Below are 26757 nucleotides of genomic sequence, written 5' to 3' on the forward strand. Positions count from 1 at the left end.
TTTATTATAGCAAGACTCCTGATATATGTGTAGGCCTACTCGAAATGTGAGGAATTTTCTTTTGTGAACAGAAGTCAACATATTTCCCTATCAGTCTGTAATGGAAATTGAAAGAGTTGTTATAATTGTCCATAAATAGTGATACAAGTCCTGCGTGCGGAAAGTATACCCTCAAATATAGTGGGCTTACTCGGTTTCCGTAGAATTTTTTTAGTGGTTCGTGACGCACTAGCGCGGAACGGACAGGATAATTTTGACAGGCAAGATGGCGACTTCGGAGCCGGTAAGCGAGATTGAGGTATATGGACATTTCGTGGTACCACACGACACATAAAACAAAAAATAAAACCAATCATGTTTTTATATTAAGTTTAATCTTATGGCAGTTAAATATACCCGGTTGCAATTGAATATTTGGCTTCGGAAGCTGTGAAACCTTGGGTGTCTGGTTCCAACATGTTCAGCAATGGATGCTAACGTTATCGATGGATTTAGGGGGTGGCATTGGTGATAAGGAGGGACTGGACATCGGTGGTTCACACTTGGATCTTTAATTCAATATACTTTGATATATCACACTACCTATCATTTTAATTGTGTCCTTTCAAAGATATTGATCGTATTTGTGATCGGTTTTATTTACACTAATCAAAAACTGGTGACATCTGGACACGTGTGTCCGTGCTGCCTGTGCTAGCTAAGTTTTACATTCATTTGCTAACTAGTTGCTATGGGGCTACCTAGACCATTTTGAATCGGAAGGATTTGTCCAAATGTAACTACCTGTTCTGGGGCCATGGGGCTACCTAGACCATTTGAATCGGAACGATTTTTCCGAATGTAACTACCAGTTCTGGGGCCAATCGTAATGAATTTGCAACTGATCTATCATTAACTATTCGAATATCTGTAACTAACTAGTTAGCTAATTATTAGCTTCCTTTCTAGGCTAGGTAGCTAACGTTAGCTAAATGGTGTTCCTAATTTGAATTAGCTAATGTTACCTACCTAGCTACGTAAACTAGCTAACGTTAGCTATACGACATACTCTGACATTAATTAATTGGGTAGCTAGATGCCAACATTAGTGTTTGAAAGTGGTTTAGGTAGATAACGTTAGTGAGTGAGTCTCCCAGACCAAACGTATGTAGACACCTGTTCGTCGAACATCTCATTCCAAAATCATGGGAGTCGTCGTTCGCCGCCCCCCCCCATAAGTCTCCACTCTTCTGGGAAGACTTTTCACTAGATGTTTGAACATTTCTGCGGAGACTTTCTTCCATTCAGCCACAAGAGTATTAGTGAGATCGGGCACTGATGTTGGACGATAGGCCTGGCTTGCAGTCTGCGTTCCAATTCATCCCAAAGGTGTTAGACAGGGTTGAGGTCAAGTTCTTCCACACCGATCTCAACAAAACATTTCTGAATGGACCTGCACAGGGGCATTGTGATGCTGAAACAGGAAAGGGCCTTCCCCAAACTGTTGCCACAAAGTTGGAAGCACAGAATCGTTTACAATGTCATTGAACGCTGTAGCGTTAAGATTTCCCATCACTGGAACTACAGGCCCTAGCCCGAACTATGAAGAGAAAAAAAAACAGCCCCAGGCCATTATTCCTCCTCCACCGAATTTTACAGTTGGCACTATGCATTTGTACAGGTAGCATTATCCTTGCATCCGCCAAACCCAGATTCGTCTCTGACTGCCAGATGGTGAAGCGGGATTCATCACTCCAGAGAACACATTTCCACCGCTCCAGAGTACAATGGCGGCGGAGCTTTACACCACTCCAGCCGATACTTGGCATTGCGCATGATGATCTTATGCCTCCATCACACCTACAGCGTCATTGTGCATTGCAGGACTTACAGTTGACCAGGGCGGAAATTTAATGAACTGAATTGTTGGAAAGATGGCATCCTATGACGGTGCCACATTGAAAGTCACTGAGCTCTTCAGTAAGCAGACTAGCTACCCAATGTCTCCTCACCCAAATTAGGGCAGTGTGTTTGTTAGAGCTTGTTCTTGATCTTTCAATAGTGAAAGTCTAGATCTTCACCACTCCTACAGAGATGTTGGTAGATATTCAGTAGGCATGTTGAGTCATTGTATGCATCATTCAGTTGTAGAAATGGCTGACATGGATCTAAAATTCTAGGTTTGGCTTGAATCAAAATTGTATATTCTAGTCAGACATGAATGGAATACCTGCACATTTAGTATTGATCTAGTATCAGAAGTAGTTAGTATACATGATTATCCTTGATTTTGACATGATTGTAAATGTTTAGAACTATTGGCAGGATGGGTCTAAGGATATTAGTGTCAGATTTCCTGCAAACAGCTTATATTCTATTGATTGTTTTTGGTTTCATCCCACCCAGAATGCACCTGAAACAGAAGAGCCCCAACCTGAAGTTATCCTCACTGCACCACCTGTGGTTGATGGTTCTCAACAGTACATCAAACACCCCCTGCAAAATAAGTATGGACACCGCTGGGTGTGTGTGTGTGCTTGTCTGTATGTCTGTCTCTATTTAGGCATTACAATTAGTGCATTTTCCAGCAAGACAAATTCTTGTGGAAGTTAGCACATGCAACAATTAGTGACAAAGGTAGACCGAAACATAAGCTTATTACTTTGCAGAATAACGGGTTTATATAGCATGCGAGAGAGAACTAGAATAGAGAGAATGTGACCTAATTGAATCTACTCTGTCAGTGATTGCCATATTATTCACCATAGGTTAATACACAGAGAAACTGCAGTGTCTGCCACTGTATCCCGTGACACACTACAGCAAGTAGCTGAGACTTTCTCTCTGACCCAGGTGGTGTACAGTAGCTGTGTAAGACATATGACTTACAGTGCATTCGGAAAGTATTCAGAACCTTTCGCTTTTTCCACATTTTGTTACCTTACAGCCTTATTTCAAAATGGATTAAATAAATGTTTTCCCTCATCAATCTACACACAATACCCCATACTGACCAAACGAAAACAGGTTTTTAGAAATTGATCGTCCTGATGTTTCTACAACTCAGTTGGAGTCCACCTGTGGTAAATTCAATTGTTTGGACATGATTTTGGAAAGGCACACACCTGTCTATATAAGGTCCCACAGTTGATAGTGCCTGTCAGCGCAAAAACCAAGCCATGAGGTCGAATAAATTGAGCGTAGAGCTCTGAGACAGGATTGTGTCGAGGTACAGATCTGGGGAAGGGTACCAAAAAGGTCCCCAAGAACACAGTGCCCCTCTATCATTCTTAAATGGAAGAAGTTTGAAAACTCCAAGACTCTTCCTAGAGCTGGTTGCCCGGCCAAACTGAGCAAGCGAGAGAGAAGGGCCTTGGCCGGGGAGGTAACCAAGAACCCGATGGTCCCTCTGACAGAGCTCCGGAGTTCCTCTGGGGAGATGGGAGAACCTTCCCGAAGGACAACCATCTCTGCAGCACACCATCAATCAGGCCTTTATGGTAGAGTGGCCAGACGGAAGCCACTCTTCAGTAAAAGGTACATGACAACCCGTTTGGAGTTTGCCAAAAGGCACCTAAAGGACTCTCAGACCATGAGAAACAAGATTCTCTGGTCTGATGAATGCCAAGCGTCACGTCTGGAGGAAACCTGGCCTACGGAAACCTGGCCTACCTACGGTGTAGCATGGTGGTGGCATGATCATGCTGTGGGGATGTTTTTCAGCGGCAGGGACTGGGAGACTAGTCAGGATCGAGGGAAAGATGAACAAAGTATAGAGAGATCCTTGATGAAAACCTGCTCCAGAGCGCTCAGGACCACAGACTGGAGAGAAGGTTCACCTTCCAACAGGACAATGACCCTAAGCACACAGCCAATTTGATATTTCAGTTTTTATTTTATACATTTGCAGTTATTTCTAAAAATATGTTTTTGATTTGTCATTATGTGGTATTGCGTGTATATTGGGGATAATAATTTTAAAACATGTGGAGAAGGTCAAGGGGTCTGAATACTTAACGAATGCACTCTGGGTCCTGTAGATGTTTCAGCTTGAAGTAGTGCTTGTTTGGTACAATAGTTCAACTTTTTTGATAACTGGCTGCTGATTACAACACACTTGCTGCTCATTGTTGACACCAGGGTTGTGTTTATTCATTAGGCATAGGCACTAAACGGAAGAAAAGGACAGCAGGGCTTGTCAAATTAAGTTTTGATTTCGGTTGCAAAACGTTTTAACACGTTGTTGTGTGCCCAAATGAACACGACCCAGTTGGGATACTAGGGTCACGCTCACTAGGCCAATAAAACGCTTTGGTGCTTCCCAAAATGTTTTTCCCATATTTCCCTTTACATTTTCACAGCTAGCTTTAACCCTAAACCTAGATGAAGAACAAAGCTGATCATACTTGCGCTCTACAGATGTGACATTGTGATATCACCATTTTTGTCTCTTCTAGCACATCCCATCCAGTGGCTGTCTATTCAATAGGGCGCTAGGCCATAGACTACTGTAGGCAGTACAGCAGGCTGGGTAGAACTGCTGACATAGAGCACAGCCTTAGGATAGACCCTCTCTAGACCTTTCCGTCTGTTCTGTCCCTGCCTCTCAGGTGGAGGCGGTTCCTCCCTAGCCACCGATTCTGGACATGTATGATGCTTTAAAACTCCATGGTTCTGGTCTTTTTTCCTGTTTGAAAACGTGATCTTAGTCCAGTGGATTTCAGATTCTATTGGTTTTGCTGTTGGTACTTTGCAGCCCTCTGAATGTTACTTTGGGGTGTCTTTGCACCAGAGAAAAAACAAGGCCAAACACTGCCTTGTGAAACTTCTTCCTCCTGTTTATTATGTTTTTCAGGGTGATACCAGGGATTAGGAAGTCTGGAGTCACTCAACACACACTCACACTGTGTGACTGTAGTAGGAATTACCTAAAGTCACAGGCTTTACATCAAGTGACACATTAGTGTTTGTTTACGCATCTGTCTGTGACCTCACCCTGGTTCACCAGACGAGTCATGGCACACGCCGTCTTGTTTCTCAACATTATTGAGGATTTGAGAAAGTCGCTAAAAAAGCTTGTGCTCTGTTCTTTTTCTAGTATTCGTTTCAGTATTTAACTTATTGGATACGCCCCCAGCGTATTCGTCAGAAGCCTTTATTACACTATGTCAGTCATGATTGGGAAAGGGGGATACCTAGTCAATTGTCCAATTGAATGTATTCAACTGAAATATGTGTTCTGCATTTAACCCAACCCCTCTGAATCAGAGAGGTGCGGCAGGTTGCCTTAAAACCTGTTGAGGACAGACGTTCTGCCAGCGGTACCCCTCGCCAACAGCCAATGGAATAGCAGGGCGCGAAATACAAAACAACAAAAATCTCATAATTCAAATTTATCAAACAATCAATTATTTTACACCATTTTAAAGATAAACTTCAAGTTAATCCAACCACATTGTCCGATTTCAAAAAGGCTTTACGGCGAAAGCATAGCATTAGATTATGTTAGGACATCACCTTGACAAGAAAAACCACACAGCCATTTTCCAAGCAAGGAGACGCGTCACAAAAACCAGAAATACAGCTAAAATTAATCACTAACCTTTGACGATCTTCATCAGATGACACTCCCAGGACTCAGTGTTACACAATACATGTTTTGTTCGATAAAGTTCATATTTATATCCAAAAACCCCATTTTACATACAAAAATACTCATCATAAACGTTGATAAAATTTACAACAGTTATTGAAAGAATTATAGATAGACCGCTGTGTCAGATTTCAAAACAGCTTTACGGCAAAAGCACATTGTTCAATATTCTGAGTACAGAGCTCAGCCATCAAAGCAAGCTATACAGTTACCTGCCAAGTTCTGGAGTCAACAAAACTCAGAAATAGTATTATAAATCTTCACTTACCTTTGCTGATCTTCGTCGGAATGCACTCCCAGGACTCCTACTTCCACAAGAAATGTTCGTTTTGTTCGATAAACTCCATATTTATGTCCAAATATCAAATTTATTTTTATATAGCCCTTCGTACATCAGCTGATATTCTCAAAGTGCTGTACAGAAACCCAGCCTAAAACCCCAAACAGCAAGCAAAGCATGTGAAAGAAGCACGGTGGCTAGGAAAAACTCCCTAGGAAAAACTCCCTAGAAAGGCCAAAAACCTAGGAAGAAACCTAGAGAGGAACCAGGCTATGAGGGGTGGCCAGTCCTCTTCTGGCTGTGCAGGGTGGATATTATAACAGAACATGGTCAAAATGTTAAAATGTTCATAAATGACCAGCATGGTCAAATAATAATAATCATAGTAGTTGTCGAGGGTGCAACAAGCACGTCCGGTGAACAGGTCAGGGTTCCATAGCCGCAGGCAGAACAGTTGAAACTGGAGCAGCAGCACGGCCAGGTGGACTGGGGACAGCAAGGAGTCATCATACCAGGTAGTCCTGAGGCATGGTCCTAGGGCTCAGGTCCTCCGAGAGAAAGACAGAAAAAGAGAGAGAGAGAATTAGAGAGAGCATATTTAAATTCACACAGGACACCGGATAAGACAAGAGAAATACTCCAGATGTAACAGACTGACCCTAGCCCCCCGACACATAAACTACTGCAGCATAAATACTGGAGGCTGAGACAGGAGGGATCAGAAGACACTGTGGCCCCATCCGATGATACCCCCGGACAGGGCCAAACAGGCAGGATATAACCCCACCCACTTTGCCAAAGCACAGCCCCCACACCACTAGAGGGATGTCTCCAACCACCAACTTACCGTCCTAAGACAAGGCCGAGTATAGCCCACAACGATCTCCGCCATGGCACAACCCAAGGGGGGGGCGCCAACCCAGACAGGAAGACCACGTCAGTGACTCAACCCACTCAAGTGACGCACCCCTCCCATGGACGGCATGGAAGAACACCAGTAGGCCAGTGACTCAGCCCCTATAAAAGGGTTAGAGGCAGAGAATCCCAGTGGAAAGAGGGGAACCGGCAAGGCAGAGACAGCAAGGGCGGTTCGTTGCTCCAGCCTTTCCGTTCACCTTCACACTCCTGGGCCAGACTATACTTAATCATAGGACCTACTGAAGAGATAAGTCTTCAGTAAAGACTTAAAGGTTGTTTTGTTCGCGCGTTCAGATCACTATTCCAAAGGCACAATGCATGAGCGCAAAACCCTAGACAAAAAGTCAAAAAGTTCCATTACCGTTCGTAGAAACATGTCAAACGATGTTTACAATCAACCCTTAGGGTCTTTTTATCATAAATCTTCGATAATATTCCAACCGGACAATAGCGTATTCATTACAGAGGAAAAAGAAGGAACGGCGTGCCTGCGTAGTAAACAACTCATTGGCCTCAGGCAGTCCACTTGTTGAGTCAGCTCTTATTCTCTCCCCAGTCACAGTAGAAGCATGAAACAAGGTTCTAAAGACTGTTGACATCTAGTGGAAGCCTTAGGAAGTGCAAAATGACCCCACAGGCACTGTAGTTTGGATAGGCAATCACTTGAAAAACTACAAACCTCATATTTCCCACTTCCTGGTTGGATTTGTCTCAGGTTTTTGCCTGCCATATGAGTTTTGTTATACTCACAGACATCATTCAAACAATTTTAGAAACTCAGTGTTTTCTATCCAAATCTACTAATAATATGCAAATATTTGACTCTGGGCCTGAGTAGCAGGCAGTTTACTCTGGGCACGCTTTTCATCCGAATGTGAAAATACTGCCCCCTGTCCCAAACAGGTTAATCGACGTCCACGTCTTCGGGGAACAGTGGGTTAACTGCCTTGCTCAGGGGCAGAACGACAGATTTTTACTGTGTCAGCTCAGGGATTCGATCCAGCAACCTTCCGGTTACTGGCCCAATGCTCTAACCACTAGGGCTGGACGTCGAGACGTGTGCGTTGGGGAAGGGTGTCCCTCATACCGTATAAAAGGTCAGACACAGCGTCTCAGTCATTCAAACACATCTCGCTTTTCATCAGAAAGCTTACTGACATGACTGCATTTTCCAAAATGAGCTTAAACCTGTTGCATCTAGACGTTCCGCTCACCAATATCCAATGGTAGAGCGTGGCGCGAAATACAAAAACCTCAAATGCAATAATTTCAATTTTTCAAACATACGACTATTTTACACCATTTTAAAGATAAGACTCTTGTTAATCTAACCACATTGTCCGATTTCAAAAAGGCTTTACAGCGAAAGCAAAACATTAGATTATGTTAGGAGAGTACATAGCCAAAAATAATCACACAGCCATTTTCCAAGCAAGCATATATGTCACAAAAACCCAAAACACAGCTAAATGAAGCACTAACCTTTGATGATCTTCATCAGATGACACTCCTAGGACATTATGTTTGCTTGGAATTTTCTCCGGTTTTTGCCTGCCATATGAGTTCTGTTATACTCACAGACACCATTCAAACAGTTTTAGAAACTTCCGAGTGTTTTCTATCCAAATCTACTAATCATATGCAAATATTTGACTCTGGGCCCGAGAAGTAGGCCGTTTAATTTGGGTACGTTTTTCATCCGGCCGTGAAAATACTGCCCCCTATAGCGAAGAGGTTAACTGCACACAGACAGAGCTTACAACTCACTCACCGGGTGCTTTTCTCGGGACTGTGCGGTGGTGGCAATTTTCCTTTTCCTTAACCATAGTTAGAGGGAGGAACGGCTACAGCTGTAACACAGCTAACTCGTCCCATCTACTTCCCAGCCAGAAGTCCTCCATGACCTCGACTAGGCCCACCTTAACTACCACGTACGAGCGCTTCCAATCCTCCGCGACAGAGGTCTACAGGTCGGTTGCCCCAACGGTGAGGGCTCTCAGCACCGCCTCCCTGCTCTTGGCATACCAAGCTAAGCCACAGGAAAAGATGGCAGTCACATCGAATCCGGGTTTATGGGACGAGATCTGCATTGCCACAGACCTCACCCTGCGTCTGCTGAAAGCCGCCGTCCAGGCGTCAGGAAGAGCGATGGGGCTCTTCCTGAAAGCCTTTTCGGTCCCACAGTCGAGATGATGCAGAAACGGTGCAAGGAGAAAATGAGGAAGGGTGAAGCCCTCCAGCTCTGTCTGCCTTGCCACACCTTCGCCCAGGCTGCAGGAGGTCGACCCCACTTAACCTTAACCTGGAAGGTGCATGAACGCTGACACGGTCACGTACGGTGTTTCCTCCGACACATTGGTGTGGCTGGCTTAAGCGAGCATTGTGTCAAGAAGCAGTGTGGCTTGGTTGGGTCATGTTTCGGAGGAAGCATGGCTCTCGACCTTCGCCTCTCCCGAGTCCGTACGGGAGTTGCAGTGATGAGACAAGACTGTAACTACCAATTGGTGGGGTACAAAAAAATTGGCCTAGCGGTGTCCCCATCGCCAGAGCGGTGAGAACGGCCTCCCACAAGCGCAGTTGTAACTCCTCTGCCAATCCTGAGCTTGTTCCAATTTGCAAGTTCCCAGGCACCTCAGTGTTCTTTCCGGCGTACCTGTCCCAAGTCTGTAGTCAGAGTACAGCCCAAAGAGAAGAGACAATGTTCAGGTGGACGCTCCTATAAGGCACCCCTCTTTTCTTACAAACGCTCCCCAATGTCATTTCACATAAAAAATGTAGACACTAGTGCAACCAGGCTACAGGCCAAGGGCGCCGTCAGACATGTTGTTTTGATTTTGTGAGAAACAAACAGGGTGCTTCCCTATAATGCCTCCAGAGGGAGCTACCAATCCTTCTGTGGTGATGGGCCACATAAGTGCTCTCCCGGTGTGGGCCAGCTGAACATGTGCAGTTCGTCGTGGACTGTCATACATCCTCCCCCGACAGAGGGTGCTGCTGCATTGTCTGTAGGGGTAAGCCCCCGTCAGCCCTCCCTCGGAGCGGAGAGAGAGCTGGTGGATTCCACGCATGTCCTCTGAGAAGAAATCGCTAATAGGGAAAAGGGAAATAAGAATTGTTCCTCCCGAGCAAAGCGACTGCGGTTTTTACTCAATATATTTATTGGTTCCAAAAAAGGGTGGCGGCATACGCCTGATCTTAGATCTACGTGCTTTGAACAGACACATGCGAAAGTACACGTTCAGAATGTTGACACACACTTCTCTGCTACGTTCTGTGTGCCCAGGCGTTTGGTTCGTATCCGTCGACCTGAAGGACGCTTACTTTCACATCTCAATATACCCTCCTCACAGGAAATTTCTCAGATTTGCTTTTCAGTGCGTAATCTAATCATTTCTGGTCCTCCGTTTTGGTCTCTCGCTGTCACCTTAGGTTTTTACGAAGTGTACCGGGGCATTCGGCTGATGACATACATAGATGACTGGCTGCTGTGCACTCAATCGAGACAAGTTGTCTTAGAACACAGTCAGCTGTTCTTGGAACACCTGACATTTCTAGGTTTCAGAATAAACACCGTAAAGAGCATTCTGATTCCCACACAAACAAACAATCTCTTTTCTAGGTTTAACCCTAGATTCGGTATCATTCAAAGCTCACCTGTCTGGAATTGCCCAGAATTGCCTAGTACTGTTTCGCAGAGGGAACCTGGTCTCCTTCAAAACATGCCTGAGGCTGCTAGGTTTGATGGCATCGGCTTTAGTAGTCACCCCATTGGGATGCTTGAATATGAGAGGGTTTCAATGCTGGGTCTCGTCTCTAGGTCTGAGCCCATTACGTTACAACCATCACTGTGTACAAATTCACTAGATTGCATGGTAGCACTGCATTCCTGGAGACACCCAACGTTTTTGTCACAGGGTGCCCAGATGTGCACTGTTTTATCCAGAGAAGTAGTCACGACGGACACGTCTCTCTTGGGTTGGGGTGCAAACCACAAGGGCAGAACGGTCAGAGGGGTGTGGGGACCCCATTTCTGTTCTGCTCACACAAACTGCCTGGAACTCCTTGCAGTGTCCCTAGCATTAACGTTTTGGACGCGTTGGCGCACAAGTGGCCACGGGTCCTCCTGTATGCATTTTCCCCACTGGCCCTGATTTCTACCACCTTAGCCAAAGTGCAGGAGAAGGGTCTCTCATACTAATAGCACCACATTGGACAGAGAAACACTGGCTAGAGGAGATCACTCAACTACTATGCGGTCAACCGTGCCCCCACCCCCCCCAGTCGTGCCGGGAGATTTCCTCAACCAGAATGGTTGGCGCTCTGGGCATGGCTCGTGAACGGTTCAACTTGAACACTGCTGGGCTTCCCCAAAATGTCATTTCAACTATTCAGAGTACTACAGCCTCATCCACCAGGTCCCTTTATGATTGTAAATGTTGCGTATTTGTGGAATGGTGCTCTAAATCAGACAGTGCCATTCCAGTGCTCTATTCCAGTAATCCTGTCGTTTCTACAGGAATGATTAGACAAAGGAAAGGCGCTTTCTACTATTAAAATCAAATTTTATTTATCACGTGTTTAGCAGCTGTTATTGTGGGTATAGCAAAATGCTGGTGTTTCTAGCTCCAACAGTGCAGTAATATCTAACAAGTAATGTCTAACAATTTCACAACAATACACACATCTAAAGGAATGGAATTAAGAATATATAAATATTTGGACGAGCAATGTCAGAGCGGCATTATTAGTAACTAGTGTTCATTTTTTTAAGTGGCTAGTGTTTCAAGTCTATGTATATAGGGCAGCAGCCTCTAAAGTGCTAGTGATGGCCATTTAACAGTCTGATGGCCTTGAGATAGAAGCTGTCTTTCAGTCTCTCGGTTCCAGCTTTGATGCACCTGTACTGACCTAGCCTTCTGGATGATAGCCGGGTGAACAGGCAGTTGCTCCTTCCTTTGACATCAGGTGCTGTAGGTGTCCTGGAGGGCAGGTAGTTTAACCCCGGTGATGCGTTGGGCAGACCACACCACCCATGGCGGTGCAGTTGCCGTACCAGGCAGTGATACAGCCCGACAGGATGCTCTCAATTGCAAGTGCCTGTAAAAGTTTGAGGGTTTTAGGTGACAAGCCAAATTTCTTCAGCCTCCTGAGGTCAAAGTGGTGCTGTTGCACTTTCTTCCCCACACTGTCTGTGTGGGTGGACCATTTCAGTTTGTCTGTGATGTGTACGCCGAGGAACTTGAAGCTTTCCACCTTCTCCACTGCTGTCCCGTCAATGTGGATAGTGGGTGCTCCCTCTGCTGTTTCCTGACATCCACGATCAGCTCCTTTGTTTTGTTGACGTTGGGTGAGAGGTTATTTTCCTGGAACCACAATTGTCGTCTACAAACTTGATGTTTGAGTTGGAGGCCATGCGGTCATGGGTGAACATGGCGTACAGGATGGGGCTGAGCACGCATCCTTGTGGGGCCCCAGTGTTGAGGATCAGTGAAGTGGAGGTTTTGTTTCCTACCTTCGCCACCTGGGTGCGGCCCGTCAGGAAGTCCAGGACCCAGTTGCACATGGCGGGGTTGAGACCCAGGGCCTCAAGCTTAATGATGTGCTTGGAGGGTACTATGGTGTTGAATGCTGAGCTATAGTTAATAAACAGCATTCTTACATAGGTATTCGTCTGGTCCAGATGGGATAGGGCAGTGTGCAGAGGGATGGCGATTGCATCGTCTGTGGATCTATTTGGGCAGTAATCAAATTGAAGTTGGTCTAGGATGTCAGGTAAGGAAGAGGTGACATGGTCCTTGACTAGTCATGATGACAGAAGTGAGTGCTACGGGGTGATAGTAATTTAGTTCAGTTACCTTTGCTGACTTGATAACAGGAACAATGGTGGACATCTTGAAGCATGTGGGGACAGCAGACTGGGATAGAGAGAGATTGAATATGTCCGTAAACACTCCAGCCAGCTTGTCTGCTCATGCTCTGAGGACGCTGCTAGGGATGGCGTCTGGGCCAGCAGTCTTGCTAGTGTTATCACGCTTAAATGTCTTACTCACGTCGGCCACGGAGGAGGAGAGACCACAGTCTTTGGTAGCAGGCCGCGTCAGTGGCACTGTGTTATCCTATTAAGGTACAGTACCAGTCAAAAGTTTGGACACCTACTCATTCAAGGGTTTTTCTGTACGTTACTATTTTCTACGTTGTAGAATAATAGTGAAGACATAAACTATGAAATAACATATGGAACCATGTAGTAACCAAAAAAGTGTTAAACAAATCAAAATATATTTGAGATTCTTCAAATAGCCACCCTTTGCCTTGATGACAGCTTTGCACACCCTTGGCACACTCTTGGCATTCTCTCAACCAGCTTCATGAGGAATGCTTTTCCAACAGTCTTGAAGGAGTTCCCACATATGCTGAGCACTTGTTGGCTGCTTTTCTTTCACTCTGCGGTCCAACTCATCCCAAACCATCTCAATTAGGTTGAGGTCCGGTGATTGTGGAGGCCGGGTCATCTGATGCAGCACTCCATCACTCTCCTTCTTGGTCAAACAGCCTGGAGGTGTGTTTTAGGTCATTGTCCTGTGGAAAAACAAATGATAGTCCCACTAAGTGCAAACCAGATAGGATGGCGTATCGTTGTCAGAATGCTGTCTTGAATTCTAAATAATTCACTGACAGTGTCACCAGCAAAGCACCATCACAAAACCACCTCCATGCTTTATTGGTGGGAACCGCATATGTGGAGAGCACCCATTCACCAACTCTGCACCTCACAAAGACACGGCGGTTGGAACCAAAAATCGCAAATTTGGACTCATCAGAACAAAGGACAGACTTCCAACGCTCTAATGTCCATTGCTCGTGTTTCTTGGCACAAGCACCTGAGTGAGCTGGGTGTGCAATTACGCAGGTACTTTCCCGAAACGGACGACACAAACAACTGGATTCGTTATCCCTTTCACATTTTTAAACAGTACGTTTATATTTTCCAACGGGGCTATACATTTGGGTGAGTTTTTTTGTTGTTGTGTGAGTAGCCTCGTTTCACTGCCAAAAATAAAATGTAACCATTTAGTGTTCACCGAAATAACACAATGTCAAATACAGGTAGCCTAGTCAAATAATTAACATCCAATCACATTAACTGTTGCTCTCGCGGGATACCTTCATTCTTGCGCAGACATTTAAAAACGAAACATGACAACTTGAAAAATAAGCCACAAGTTTTTTTAGCGAGAATGAAGATGACTTTTGAGTAGTAAGACATTATTTAAAAGCAACAAATACCATTAATAAGAAGGGGCTAGAAGCATCTTATGGTGAGCTACCGAATGGCTAGGACAGGCAAGCTCCATAGCATTTTTTTTACATTTTTAGTCATTTAGCAGACGCTCTTATCCAGAGCGACTTACAGTAGTGAATGCATACATTTCATACATTTTTTTCTCCGTACTGGTCCCCCGTGGGAATCGAACCCACAACCCTGGCGTTGCAAACACCATGCTCTACCAACTGAGCCACACGGGACCACTGTGGAGGACTTAATTCTTCCTGCTGCCGCGGATATGGCTGGGACAATGCTGGGGGAAAAGGCCAAAAAAAGTATACAGACAATGCCTTCATCAAACAACACTGTTTCACGACGCATCAGTGACATGGCAGGACATGTTTTGAAACACTTACTGCTTCGCATACAAGCCAGTGAATTATATACGTTACAGCTGGATGAGTCAACAGACGTGGCAGGCTTGGCACAGCTCCTGGTATATGTCCATTACGTTTATGGGGGGTCAATTAAGGAAGACATCCTCTTCCGCAAACCACTGGAAACCATGACAACATGAGGATGTTTTTAAAGTACTGGACAGGTTTGTGACATCAAATGGACTTTGGTGGTCAAGATGTGTTGGTATCTGTACTGATGGTGCAAAAGCCATGACAGGGAGACATAGTGGAGTGGTAACCCGCATGCCAGCAGTTGCTCCCGACGCCACTTAGGTACACTGCAGCATCCACGGAGAGGCTCTTGCTGCCAAAGGAATGCCTGACAGCTTGAAAGACATTTTGGACACTACAGTGAAAATGGTTAACTTTGTTAAAGCAAGGCCCCTGAACTCTTGTGTATTTTCTGCACTATGCACTAACACTTTTACAACATACAGAAGTGCGCTGGTTATCAAGGGGCAAAGTATTGACACGTTTTTTTTGTTTTTATTGAGAGATGGGCTTCAAGTTCTTTACTGACCATAATTTTCACTTGTCTGACCACTTGCATGATGACGAGTTTCTCACACGACTGGCCTATCTGGGTGATGTTTTTTCTCGCCTGAATGATCTTAATCTAGGATTACAGGGACTCTCCGCAACTATATTCAATGTGCGGGACAAAATTGAGGCTGTGATTAACCTGTTGGGGCTAGGGGGCAGTATTTTCACGGCTGGATAAAAAAACGTACCCGATTTAATCTGGTTACTAATCCTACCCAGTAAATAGAATATGCATATACTTATTATATATGGATAGAAAACACCCTAAAGTTTCTAAAACTGTTTGAATGGTGTCTGTGAGTATAACAGAACTCATTTGGCAGGCAAAACCCTGAGACATTTTCTGACAGGAAGTGGATACCTGATGTGTTGAATTACCTTTAAGCCTATGCCATTGAAACACACAGGGGTTGATTAATGTTTTGGCACTTCCTATTGCTTCCACTAGATGTCACCAGCCTTTACAAAGTGTTTTGAGTCTTTTACTGTGAGATCTGACCGAACAAGAGCCATGGAACGGTGATGGCCGATTAGACTCTGGCGCGCGAGTTCATGTTGGGTACCCTCGTTCCAATACGTTATAAAAGAGAATGCATTCGTCCACCTTGAATATTATTCATGTTCTGGTTAAAAAAGGCCCTAATGATTTATGCTATACAACGTTTGACATGTTTGAACGAACGTAAATATATTTTTTCCCCTCGTTCATGAAGTGAAGTCCGGCGGGCTTAGATCATGTGCTAACAAGACGGAGATTTTTGGACATAAATGATGAGCTTTTTTGAACAAAACTACATTCGTTATGGACCTGTGATACCTGGAAGTGACATCTGATGAAGAGAATCAAAGGTAATGGATTATTTACATAGTATTTTCGATTTTAGATCTCCCCAACATGGCGGCTAGTCTGTATCGCAACGCGTATTTTTCTGGGCGCAGTGCTCAGATTATTGCAAAGTGTGATTTCCCAGTAAGGTTATTTTTAAATCTGGCAAGTTGATTGCGTTCAAGAGATGTAAATCTATAATTCTTTAAATGACAATATAATATTTTACCAATGTTTTCTAATTTTAATTATTTAATTTGTGGTGCTGACTTGACTGCCGGTTATTGGAGGGAAACGATTTCCTCAACATCAATGCCATAGTAAAACGCTGTTTTTGGATATAAATATGAACTTGATAGAACTAAAAATGCATGCATTGTCTAACATAATGTCCTAGGAGTGTCATCTGATGGAGATTGTAAAAGGTTAGTGCATCATTTTAGCTGGTTTTATGGTTTTGTTGACCCTGTCTTTGAATTGACAAAACATTACACACAGCTATTGTCAATGTACTCTCCTAACATAATCTAACTTTATGCTTTCGCCGTAAAACCTTTTTGAAATCGGACAACGTGGTTAGATTAAGGAGATGTTTATCTTTCAAAGGGTGTAAGATAGTTGTATGTTTGAAAAATTTGAATTTTGACATTTATTTGGTTTCAAATTTGCCGCTCTTGAAATGCACCTGCTGTTGATGGAGTGCACCACGGGGGGGACGCTAGCGTCCCACCTAGCCCATAGAGGTTAAGAAGTTAGAGCTCTTTTCTGTCTGCATTAACAAGGACAACACAGGTCATTGTATGATTTTTTTTTGGGGGGGGTGGAAAGGAACTCAAGCTTACGGGCAATGTCAAATGTGATATAGCTGAGTGAGTTGAGTGTTCAATTTCTTTTATTTAACCTTTATTTAACAAGGAAAGTCATTTAAGAAGAAATTCTTATTAACGTTGATAGGAACAGTGGGTTAACTGTTCAGGGGCAGAACGACAGATTTTTACCTTGTCAGCTCGGGGATTCGATCTAGCAATCTTTCGGTCACTGGCCCAAAGCTCTAACCGCTAGGCTACCGGCCGCCCCTGAAAGAACGCAGGTACTTTCCTGAAACCGATGACAAAAACAACTGGATTCGTTATCCCTTTCATGTCCTGCCTCCAATCCACTTACTGATATCTGAACAAGAGAGCCTCATCGAAATTGCAACAAGTGGTTCTGTGAAAATAGAATTTAATCAGAAGCCACTGCCAGATTTCTGGATTGGGCTGCGCTCAGAGTTTCCTACCTTGGCAAATTGCGCTGTTAAGACACTGATGCCCTTTGCAACCACGTACCTATGTGAGAGTAGATTCTCGGCCCTCACTAGCTTGAAACAAAATACAGGCACAGACTGTGTGGAAAATTATTTAAGACTGAGACTCTCTCCAATACAACCCAACATTGCAGAGTTGTGTGCATCCTTTAAAGCACACCCTTCTCATTAACCTGTGGTGAGTTATTCACAATGTTTGATGAACAAATACGGTTTTATATATAAGATGGCTAAATAAAAGAGCAAAATGATTGATTATTATTATTTGTGCCCTGGTCCTATAAGAGCTATTTGTCACTTCCCACGAGCTGTATTGTGACAACTCGCACTCATTTATATGTTTAATAAATGTATCATATAGTGTGTGTGGGGCAGGCTTACAATGATGGCAAAAAAGAACATTTGAGAGTGCGCTGACCCTGGTGCTAGAGGGGGTACACAGCTGGAGGTTGAATGTTGAAGGGGTACGGGACTATAAAAAGTTTGGGAACCACTGCACCAGAGGAATGGCTACGTGCAGTTTTTAACTTTTAATACATTTGCTGAATTTCTAAAAACCTGTTTTTGCTTTATTATGGTGTATTATGTGTCGATTGATAAGACAAATATATATTTTAATACATTTTAGAATAAGGTTGCAGCGTAACAATGTAGAAAAAGTAAATTGGTATGAATACATTTCCGAATGCACTGTATAAATGTCTGAGCTATGTGTATGCATAAACTGTAATATGCGTATGCGTGTTTAATCAATCATCATCTTAGAAAGCTGTCCATTTCGTTGTTAGGCTTTGAAACAACATCCACAACGACCATATTTTACACTCCGTTTCAAACAGTTGTTGAACTTCTATCTTCAAATTGATCAATCACAGTGATGTGAGTGTTTTTTATTGCAGTTGTATTGTCAGAGTGGTTAGATGGACAATTGAGTACTAGCCCATTAGCTTGGTCATTAGCGAGTTAGGTACTACCAATGCATGTCCAGAGTGCATAAGAGGAGATCACAGTTACTCAACGGTCACGTGGAATTTTACTGTGATCAGGTCTTATGACTGCTGATTGATGACAGTAAACGTCCAACCTGTTCTGTCTATGGGTACTGGGGAGCACGATGGGGAATCTCTGACTGAGTCTTCTCTCCTCAGATGGGCCCTGTGGTATTTCAAAAACGACAAGAGCAAAAGCTGGACAGAGAACCTCCGTCTCATCGCAAAGTTTGACACAGTGGAAGACTTCTGGGCGTGAGTACTCGTCCTCTTTCTCTTCTCCTTATCCTCTTTCTCCTCTCCACGCTATGACGTACCCATGACAATCAGAGTGCATTGTACAGAATGGAAACAAGTTTCTATGTGGGGTAAATGACTGGCAGTTCTATGCATTGCATTGCTATCTATGCCGCATGTATTATTATATATATATTTAACCTTTATTTAACTAGGCAAGTAGGGTAAGAACTTTTTTTTTTTTTTTTAATTTTTTTTATTTTACAATGAGGGCCTACCCCGACCAAATCCTAACCCGGACGTCGCTGGGCCAATTGTGTGCCACCCTATGGGACTCCCAATCACGGCCGGTTGTGTTACAGCCTGGAATCGAACCAGGGTCTGTAGTGACGCCTCTAACACTGAGATGCAGTGCCTTAGACCGCCACGCCACTCGGGAGCCCAAATTAGTCATTAGTTCTCTCCAAATAGAAATGATGGAGAATGACATGGAATAGGACATTGATGTTTATAATCGTGGTGTCTAATATTGTTGCATATGGGCCTTTGTTTAAGTGTGCCTCTTGGTTTTGTGTTGTAGATTATATAACCACATACAGCAGCCCAGCAAGTTGGGCTTCGGCTGTGACTACTGCTTATTTAAGGTAAGTTCACTTCTGAAACAAACCGTATCCCTTCAGAGGACTTGTCGCTGTTCTGTTAAATGAAAACATCAGGGCCCGTATGCATAAACCATCTCAGAGTAGGAGTGATGATCTAAGATCAGGTTTCTCCTGTCCATTTAAATCTTATTATGATCTGATAGGCAAAACTGATCCTGGATCAGCACTTCTACTGTAAGACACTATGAATACGGGCCCAGGATCAGGGTTTCCATTAAGAAAATGTGGCGCCGGACAATATGTCCGGAAAGATTTTAATTTACCGGCCATTTTGAGAAATGTACTGGACCCATATGCATTGGGTGCATAACTCATTAGGGCGTCTACCCACGGTGATCAGAATGACAGAAATCACATTTAGATTATGGTAATGCATCTTAACAGTAGAAAATAAAGGAAAGCCGCACACTCTAAGAGCTCAGATGCAAAAATGTAATCACCAACGTTTCGACAGCGAAGCTGTCTTCATCAGGGTATCATCAAACACTGCGAGATGAGTCATTTATATAGTGTCGAGACACACAGGTGTTTGTAATCATGGCCAAGTATGGCCTAATATCATTGGTTAACTCAAATATTTTAAAAAAATGGCATACAAAGAACATACAATAAGACAAACAAATGGATAGCATACGATCATAGCATTTGTAGTCTAAAATGTATCTAACAAACATTTACAATGGCAAAATCACAATTATCACAAGAATGGCTTCAGATCAAAGTCTATGTTGAGACCGAAGGGAGCAAGGGTCTTTAAATTAAAGATCCAGGCAGCCTCTCGTTTCAACAATAAATTATCAAGGTCACCCCCTCTCCTCGGGAGGGTGACATGTTCAATACCAATATAACGCAGAGACGAAATCGGATGGTTTGCTTCCAAAAAGTGGGCCGCAACTGGGTAAGTTAAGTTTTTGCACCTAATGGTGCTACGATGCTCTGAGATACGTACTTTTAATTCACGCTTTGTTTAACCCACATAATTTTTACCACAAGGACAAGTTATAAGATAAATAACTGCCTTAGTGGAACACGTAATAACACCTTTAATTGGGATAGATTTCCCTGTTTGGGGGTGTTTGAAGGATCTACATTTATAAGTGCCATTACATTGAGCACAGCCATTACACTTGTAATTTCCATCCAGTATGGGCGCAATTAGACGTTGTTCAGGAATATCTTGGGGTGGTAAATCAGAGTACCAATTGGTCTCTGAGATTTCTTCCCCGCGAGAATACGACCAGGGGAAGATCAGAAAACACATTAACGAGACTATCATCATATTTCAGAATGTGCCAATGTTTGTGAACGATTCCTTTAATTTGTTCAGAGCACTTTGAATAGCGGGTAGTGAGAACGCAAGAATGCGTCTTTTTGCGAGACTGACCTTGAAAAAGGTCATGTCTCGTTTTGTTTCGAATTTTCTCAATGGCAATATTAATCTGATCATTGTTGTACCCCCTCTCCTTGAACTTATCCTGAGTCTCAGCCATATTTCTGTCGAAATCCGATTGTTTAATACAAATTCTTTTGATTCGACAGAATTGGCTGTAGGGCAAACTATTTTTCAAGGGCAGTGGGTGACAACTATCAGCCCTCAACAAACTGTTACGATCAGTAGGTTTCCTGTAAAGATCAGTGTATAAAACATTATCTTCACACACGATCAGAAGATCAAGAAAACGAATTTGACGTGTATCAGATTGCATAGTAAATCTCAAATGTTCAGAACAGGAGTTAAGGAAAGCATAAAACGCCTGGAGCAGTTCTGCATCACCCCTCCATAGAACAAAAATATCGTCAATATACCGTTTCCAAATAATGATGTTAGGCAAGAAAACATTTTTGAGAGGGTTGAAAATGGATTGTTTCTCCATGTAACCCACATACAAATTAGCATAGTTAGGAGCCATGGGGGATCCCATAGCAGTACCCTTCGTCTGAATAAAGAAATCATTTAGAAACATGAAGTAGTTATGTGTGAGTACTATTTCAGCAAATGTTACAATGCAGGCACTGGAAGGTAGCTCATTAGGGTCACGTTGCAGAAGAAAATGTTCCATGGCTTCAATACCGCCCTCATGTGGAATATTTGTGTATAACGACTCAACATCAAAAGTAACTAACAAGGTGTTCTCAGGCAGAGGATCAAGAGATTCAATGATAGAGATCATACTGCTGGTGTCCTTTACAAAGGAGGGGAGCTGTTCTGCAAGTGGTCTAATAAAAAAATCCACAAAAGTAGATAGAGGGGCCGTTACTGCATCAATGCCCGCTACAATAGGGCGCCCTGGAGGGTTTGTAACATTCTTGTGTAATTTCGGCAAAGTATAGAAAGTGGCAATTTTAGGGTGGCACTTATAAATGTAGATCCTTCAAACACCCCCAAACAGGGAAATCTATCCCAATTAAAGGTGTTATTACGTGTTCCACTAAGGCAGTTATTTATCTTATAACTTGTCCTTGTGGTAAAAGTTATGTGGGTAAAACAAAGCGTGAATTAAAAGTACGTATCTCAGAGCATCGTAGCACCATTAGGTGCAAAAACTTAACTTACCCAGTTGCGGCCCACTTTTTGGAAGCAAACCATCCGATTTCGTCTCTGCGTTATATTGGTATTGAACATGTCACCCTCCCGAGGAGAGGGGGTGACCTTGATAATTTATTGTTGAAACGAGAGGCTGCCTGGATCTTTAATTTAAAGACCCTTGCTCCCTTCGGTCTCAACATAGACTTTGATCTGAAGCCATTCTTGTGATAATTGTGATTTTGCCATTGTAATTGTTTGTTAGATACATTTTAGACTACAAATGCTATGATCGTATGCTATCCATTTGTTTGTCTTTTTGTATGTTCTTTGTATGCCATTTTTTTAAATATTTGAGTTAACCAATGATATTAGGCCATACTTGGCCATGATTACAAACACCTGTGTGTCTCTTGACACTATATAAATGACTCATCTCGCAGTGTTTGATGATACCCTGATGAAGACAGCTTCGCTGTCGAAACGTTGGTGATTACATTTTTGCATCTGAGCTCTTAGAGTGTGCGGCTTTCCTTTATTTTCTAGTGTTCTACTCCGCTAGCCAGCACCTCGCCTTTAAAGGTGTGCGTTTCTTTTTTCTACAATGCATCTTAACAGAACATGCAACTCATGTAATGAAGCAGCCAATAAAACGTTATTTTCAAACATTTCCCAAAATACAATTTGGCAAAACAGCACACCTGGGAAAACACCACTGTAAACGGCGCACCTGGGAAAACACCACTGTAAACGGCGCACCTGGGAAAACACCACTGTAAACGGCGCACCTGGGAAACACCACTGTAAACGGCGCACCTGGGAAAACACCACTGTAAACGGCGCGCCTGGGAAAACACCACTGTAAACGGCGCACCTGGGAAAACACCACTGTAAACGGCGCACCTGATAGTGGTTCCATTTGTGACAGAGATGGAAAACTTAGAGGGGGAATCTAAAGATGCAACAACTAAGATGTGTTGCTAATATGACTAGGATTATGCCTTTGGCTTCTGGACAATGAAAGAAAGTTGCTATGAAAACCAGTAGAACAGGAGAGAAATGGCATAGTGGTAGGTCTAATAGGGAAGCAAATAGAAATACATTTTCCAAAATTATATAATTACTCGTCTATACAGAGAAATAAATTAAATCATTCCAAATACTTCACCAGAAAGCAGAACTTAGCCATAGAGGAATCGAGGATCATTAGCTTCTTTTAAAAAATAGATGTGGATTGCTTAAAATCACAAGCTCGTAGGCCTATGCCTATTTGGGAAGCCCGCAGTTTGGGCAGTGCGCGTGGCAATAGGCCTAGTTTCTTATTGAGCTAGGGCTGTCAGTGAAAAGCATCTAAAATATGTGTGAAGATAATGTGTCTTGAGTATAATAAAAAATTGAGACAATAAGGGGAGGGGTGTGTGGCAAAGATATAGACGAGTCTCTCCAGAATGGCTCAGCTATCTCCTGCCAATACTTGTGCATTCATTGTGTGAATTGTTTGCACTTAGATAAAAATTAAAATAAATACCCATTTCATATGTCACCAGTAGTAGATGTACTATTAATCCCCATTTTGGTTACATTTATTTTAATGCATGTATTAGTCATTTGTCGTTCTCATTCTCGGAGTGGAAACGTTATTTGCGGAGTTCACAACCCGCTACACTTGTGAGAAACAAGTTTTGGTTTATTTCATAACCATCATTAATGAGATTTGTCTATTTTTTCATTGTCTTTTATTTGGAGTGCTCCATATGAGCATGCCTGGTTTCTCTGTCCTGATAATGTTGAGGGAGCGTGTGTGCCTGAGCACGCATAGAACTACCTGGCCTGCTGCGCGGACATGAAGGAAAGTGTTGTTTTTTTTACATCCATTGCGAATGATAATACACAATGAACAAAAGTATAAATGCAACATGTAAAGTGTTGGTCCCATGTTACATGAGCTGAAATAAAAGATCCCAAAAATGTTCCATATACACAAAAAGCTTATTTCGCTCAAATTTGGTGCACGTAATGTATTTACATCACTGTTAGTGAGCATTTCCCCGTGGCCAAAATAATCCATCCACCTGACAGGTGTGGCATATCAAGAAGCTGAATAAAGAGCATGATCAGTACACACGTGCACCTTATGCTTGGGACATTAAAAGGCCACTTTTAAATGTGCAGTTTTGTCACAACACAATGCCACAGACGTCTCAAATTGAGACAACTGAAGAATTGCTGCTCAAACTGTCAGAAACCGTCTCAGGGAAGCTCATCTGCTTGCTCGTTGTCCTCACCAGGGTCTTGACCTGACTGCAGTTTGGCGTCATTACAGACTTCAGTGGGCAAATGTTCACCTTTGATGGCCACTGGCACACTGGAGAAGTGTGCTCTTCACGGATGAAATCCGGTTTCAATTGTACCGGGCAGTTGGCAGACAGCGTGTATGGGGTCGTGCGGGCGAGCGGTTTGCTGATATCAACGTTGTGAACAGAGTGCCCCATGGTGGCGATGGTGTTATGGTATGGGCGGGCATAAGCTACAGATAGCAAACAATTGCATTTTATCGATGGCAATTTGAATGCACAGAGATACTGTGACGAGATCCTGAGGCCCATTGTCGTGCCATTCAGCCACCGCCACCATCACCTCATGTTTCAGCATGATAATGCATGGCCCCATGTCGCAAGGATCTGTACACAAATTCTGGTTGCTGAAAATGGTCCCGTTCTTCCATGGCCTGCATACTCCACCAGACATGTCACCCATTGAGCATGTTTGGGATGCTTTGGATCGACGTGTACGACAGCGTGTTCCAGTTCCTGCCAATATCCAGAAACTTCGCACCGCCATTGACGAGTGGGACAACATTCCACAGGCTACAATCAACAGCCTGAACAGCTCTATGCGAAGGAGATGAGTCGCGACACGAGGCAAATGGTCACACCAGATACTGACTGGTTTTCTGAACCATGTCCCTACCTTTTTTTTAAGGTATCTATGACCAACAGATGCATATCTGTATTGCCAGTCATGTGACATCCATAGATTAGGGCTAATGAATTTATTTCATTTGCCTGAATTCCTTTTATGAACTAACTCTGATTTTGTTTATAGGCTACTTTAAGGCAAGGTAAGACGTCTCAAAATTTGCCGGCTAACGGAAACCCTGCTCAGAATGTAGATTGGGGTCAAGTTAGCTAACGTTCCCCTACTGCTCTCTGTGTGTTTCAGGATGGGGTGAAGCCAATGTGGGAGGATGACAAGAACAAGCTGGGTGGGAGGTGGCTGATGACCCTCAGCAAACAGCAGAGACAAATCGACCTCGACCGCTACTGGATGGAGACGGTCAGCATCATCCTTAAACCTGGGTCCTGTTCTTAGACACCAAACGGAAGAAAATGGGACTGAAACAAGGATGGACTACCTGAACTGAAAGCTCATTTTCATTGCTAAATGTTTCCCGTTGTGTGCCCTGACGAATACGGCCCTGAGTTTTGAATAGTTCACTAGGACACACAAAAATATTTTGGGATGGTCCCGTCAGTTTTCTTCCATATGGTACCTAATGAACACAACCCTGCTGGAACTATCCATGACTATGCTTCCAAAGTATTGTCAAATAATCTAATGTATGGGATGGATTGCTAGAGGGCAACTTAACCTGTAAATAACATTTTATTAATTCCATAATATCATGTACTGTGTGTGTTGTAGCTGTTGTGTTTAATCGGTGAGTCGTTTGACGAGGCCAGTGAAGATGTGTGTGGAGCGGTGGTCAACATCCGACCCAAGGGAGATAAAATATCCATCTGGACCGGAAACTGTCAGAACAAGGAAGCCATCGTGACAATAGGGTAGGTCATCTCTCTGGCCTTTTGTCATTTGGGCAAAAGTCTGTCCTTTCCTCCACTCCTCTGTGACTTGGAAACCGATAAGTGTTCACTTTGTTAATAAGTGAAGAGGATTTTCTTCCTCGAATGCCTTCCTCCAGTAGAGGATGCTCAGGTGTACCCTACCGCTGAAGAGTTTTGAAATCAGCCACACACCCTTTGAAACCACAGTTGTTTTCTAGAAGGAGAAAGGCGTGCACACATTGATTAAAAACAATATGCTGCTTATTATTTTATCAAAAAAGTCTAGCACAACTAGCGGATTTCTTTTTACCACTTTACACATGTATTTTGGGATTGCACCCCTGTAAACGGAATTTGCTTAATTTCATACACGCGCATTGGTTTCTACGTTTCCTCGCTTATCATTGACCTTTTTCAAATGGAGGTGAGGAAAGAACGTGAGGAGTTGAGAAAACCCAATTGAGTCTCGTGCGCACACACTCTTTTATCCATTACACATTTAATTTGGCACATAAGTGCATTCTGTATATTATGTGAATTGAACAGGTTCAGATAATCATATATGTATGTTATTGAAGTGTGAAACTTTTCAGATCAAAAGGTTTTCTTTTAAGTTAACCCGGGAGTGCAAAAAGTGTGTAGTTGGCAGAAATGCCATCAGTTCTGAGACTAACAGAACTGCACTGTTTCTAGTTCCCCACTAAGTAGAGACAATGCATGTAAGACTGTACTGAGAACCTATTCAATATTATCTCACTCATCTCTCTCCAGACAACAGTATAAAGAGCGCCTGAGTATCCCCATCAAGCTCCTGATTGGCTACCAGTCACACGACGACACGTCTAGCAAGAGTGGTTCCACCACCAAGAACATGTACTCAGTCTGATCAACAACACCTACCCCCCCATCTCAGCTCAACTATCAACTCCCTGCATCACCAACCCATTAATACTTTTCAGTTGTCAACTGCTGTTAGTGTCCTTCCTTTTTACAGACGAGAGAATTGTTGAAACGTATACAAAATTAGAGCCGCCTCCCTGACACCCGATGGACCGGCTGGCTAACCTCCGGTTCTTGTCGGGAAGAAGAGGAAAGAAAGAAAGGACAGTGTCAGCTGAAGCTGTTGGGATTTGAGCTAGAAGATCGTTAAATGAGTTAATTTTAGAATTGGAGAGTATATGTGACTAATAATACCAGTGGCTTTCCCCCTACTAATGTAACTGTGGAGAAGATCTGTCATTTAAGGCTTGATTAAAAGACAGACAACTTT

General features: G+C 43.3%; 1 protein-coding gene across 2 annotated transcripts; it reads left to right on the plus strand.

Annotated features, from left to right (window-relative positions):
• Positions 1-26757, plus strand: if4e (Eukaryotic translation initiation factor 4E). 2 transcript variants are annotated; one of them, XM_014211689.3, is made up of 7 exons: positions 1-283; positions 2386-2486; positions 18379-18474; positions 19037-19100; positions 24865-24978; positions 25348-25487; positions 26259-26757. In XM_014211689.3, exons 1-7 carry the CDS (start codon positions 266-268, stop codon positions 26371-26373), a joined length of 648 nt encoding a protein of 215 aa, XP_014067164.1. In that variant the 5' UTR covers positions 1-265; the 3' UTR covers positions 26374-26757.

The sequence above is a fragment of the Salmo salar genome, chromosome 01 (assembly GCF_965601325.2).
Source record: "Salmo salar chromosome 01, fSalSal1, whole genome shotgun sequence".
NCBI classification, from domain to species: Eukaryota; Metazoa; Chordata; class Actinopteri; order Salmoniformes; family Salmonidae; genus Salmo; species Salmo salar.